At 39.5% G+C, this 1,484-nt stretch overlaps 1 protein-coding gene across 1 annotated transcript; it reads right to left on the bottom strand.

Annotated features, from left to right (window-relative positions):
• Positions 1–342: 342 nt before the first annotated feature.
• Positions 343–1,272, bottom strand: LOC309558447 (olfactory receptor 5B12-like; the record flags this gene model as incomplete). The annotated part of the gene is made up of 1 exon (XM_082261520.1): positions 343–1,272. One exon carries the CDS (start codon positions 1,270–1,272, stop codon positions 343–345), a length of 930 nt encoding a protein of 309 aa, XP_082117646.1.
• Between the last annotated feature and the right edge of the window lie 212 nt (positions 1,273–1,484).

The raw sequence follows: 1,484 nt of genomic DNA, 5'->3' as shown, positions 1-1,484 counted from the left end.
ATTCATTCGCTATTGTCACACAACTGGGTACTGCACCCTGAGCCCACCCATTTTTGAAGCCTATTAGAACCTCTGGCTCTAATCACCTGCTTCAAAAAAAAAAACATTGGAATCCATACGTCCAGCGCCCTGCATGTAGATTAAGTGGCCGGAAGCATGGATGGGGAGGCAGCGCCCCTACGCCCCCAATGGATGGGCTACCACTGGTCGCACATCTCAAATATTAACATTTAGGATAACATACACTTTACAAAAAGTATTTACTTGAATTATAAATCTCATCTATCTAAAATAACACCCCATAAAAACTGTTTTATCAGGCAGATCTTCTTTGGTGGCAGTTCATAGTCTGGAGTCTATTCTTGATAGAGTTTTCTGAAGAGCTCCTTTCAGTTCACTATTTCGTAGGCTGTATATAATCGGGTTTAGAAGAGGGGTGAGAACTGTATAAAACACAGACGTTAATCTGGCTATCACAAAATCCTTAGTTTTGGGGTGAAAGTAGTTGAAAAAAGCAGTCCCATAAAAGATGAATACCACCGTGAGGTGGGAACTGCAGGTGGAGTAAGCTTTTCGTCTTCCTTCCTTCAATTTAATTTTCAGGATGGTTTTGAATATGTAGACATAGGAAAAGAAAGTAATAAAAAAGCCAGTGACTGCAAAACTTGCAACATCAAATAATAAAATAAAGTAATTGAGGGATGTGTCAGAACATGACAGTTGAATCAGTTGATATAATTCACAGAACAAGCTTGGGATGATGGTTGGATCAGGGAAGGCCAGTCTTAGTGCACAAAGTGTGTGCAACAAGGAACAGACAAATCTGAAGACCCAAAAGAAGAACGCTACCTGAACACACACGTTAAAGTTTATCATGGTTGTATAACGCAAAGGATGACAGATGGCAACATAGCGATCATAGGACATTATCTCAAGTATAAAGGACTCAGTGCTGAGAAACCAGGTGAAGAAGAAGACCTGGGTGATACAGTTTGGGTATAAAATCAGCCTGTTTCCAGTAAAGATGTCAAAAGACAAATGAGATGTAGAAATTGTGGAATTAAAGATGTCTAAAACTGAGAGGTTTCCCAGGAAAAAGTACATGGGGGTCTGCAGGTGGGAGTGTGAGACAACCAGGGAAATGATGAGAAGATTCCCAGCCAGTGTGGACACATAGACGAGGAGGATCAGAAGGAATATCGGGATCTGAGAATCTGTGAGGTCTGAAAGGCCAAGCAAAATTAATTCAGACTGAGAAGTTTGATTTCCCATCATAACCAAAGATTTCACCAAGAGAAGGAGCGATAATGGGAGGGTTTAGGAAGGCATTGCATTGTAGAAGACACTGTTCGCTTGACTGTAGAGGATCATTCACACCAAGATATTCAGCAAAAAAAAAAAAATTCGATTTTAGTTGAATTTTAATGTTCTGCCTATAATTTAAAAGTCCTGAAAAAAAAAAGGATTAAAAAGAACATAAATAT

This window comes from Pelophylax lessonae (assembly GCF_965119305.1).
Source record: "Pelophylax lessonae genome assembly, chromosome: 6".
Classification (NCBI taxonomy): Eukaryota; Metazoa; Chordata; class Amphibia; order Anura; family Ranidae; genus Pelophylax; species Pelophylax lessonae.
The sequence above is the reverse complement of the archived record's forward strand: the minus strand, read 5'-3'. Positions and strand labels throughout refer to the sequence as shown.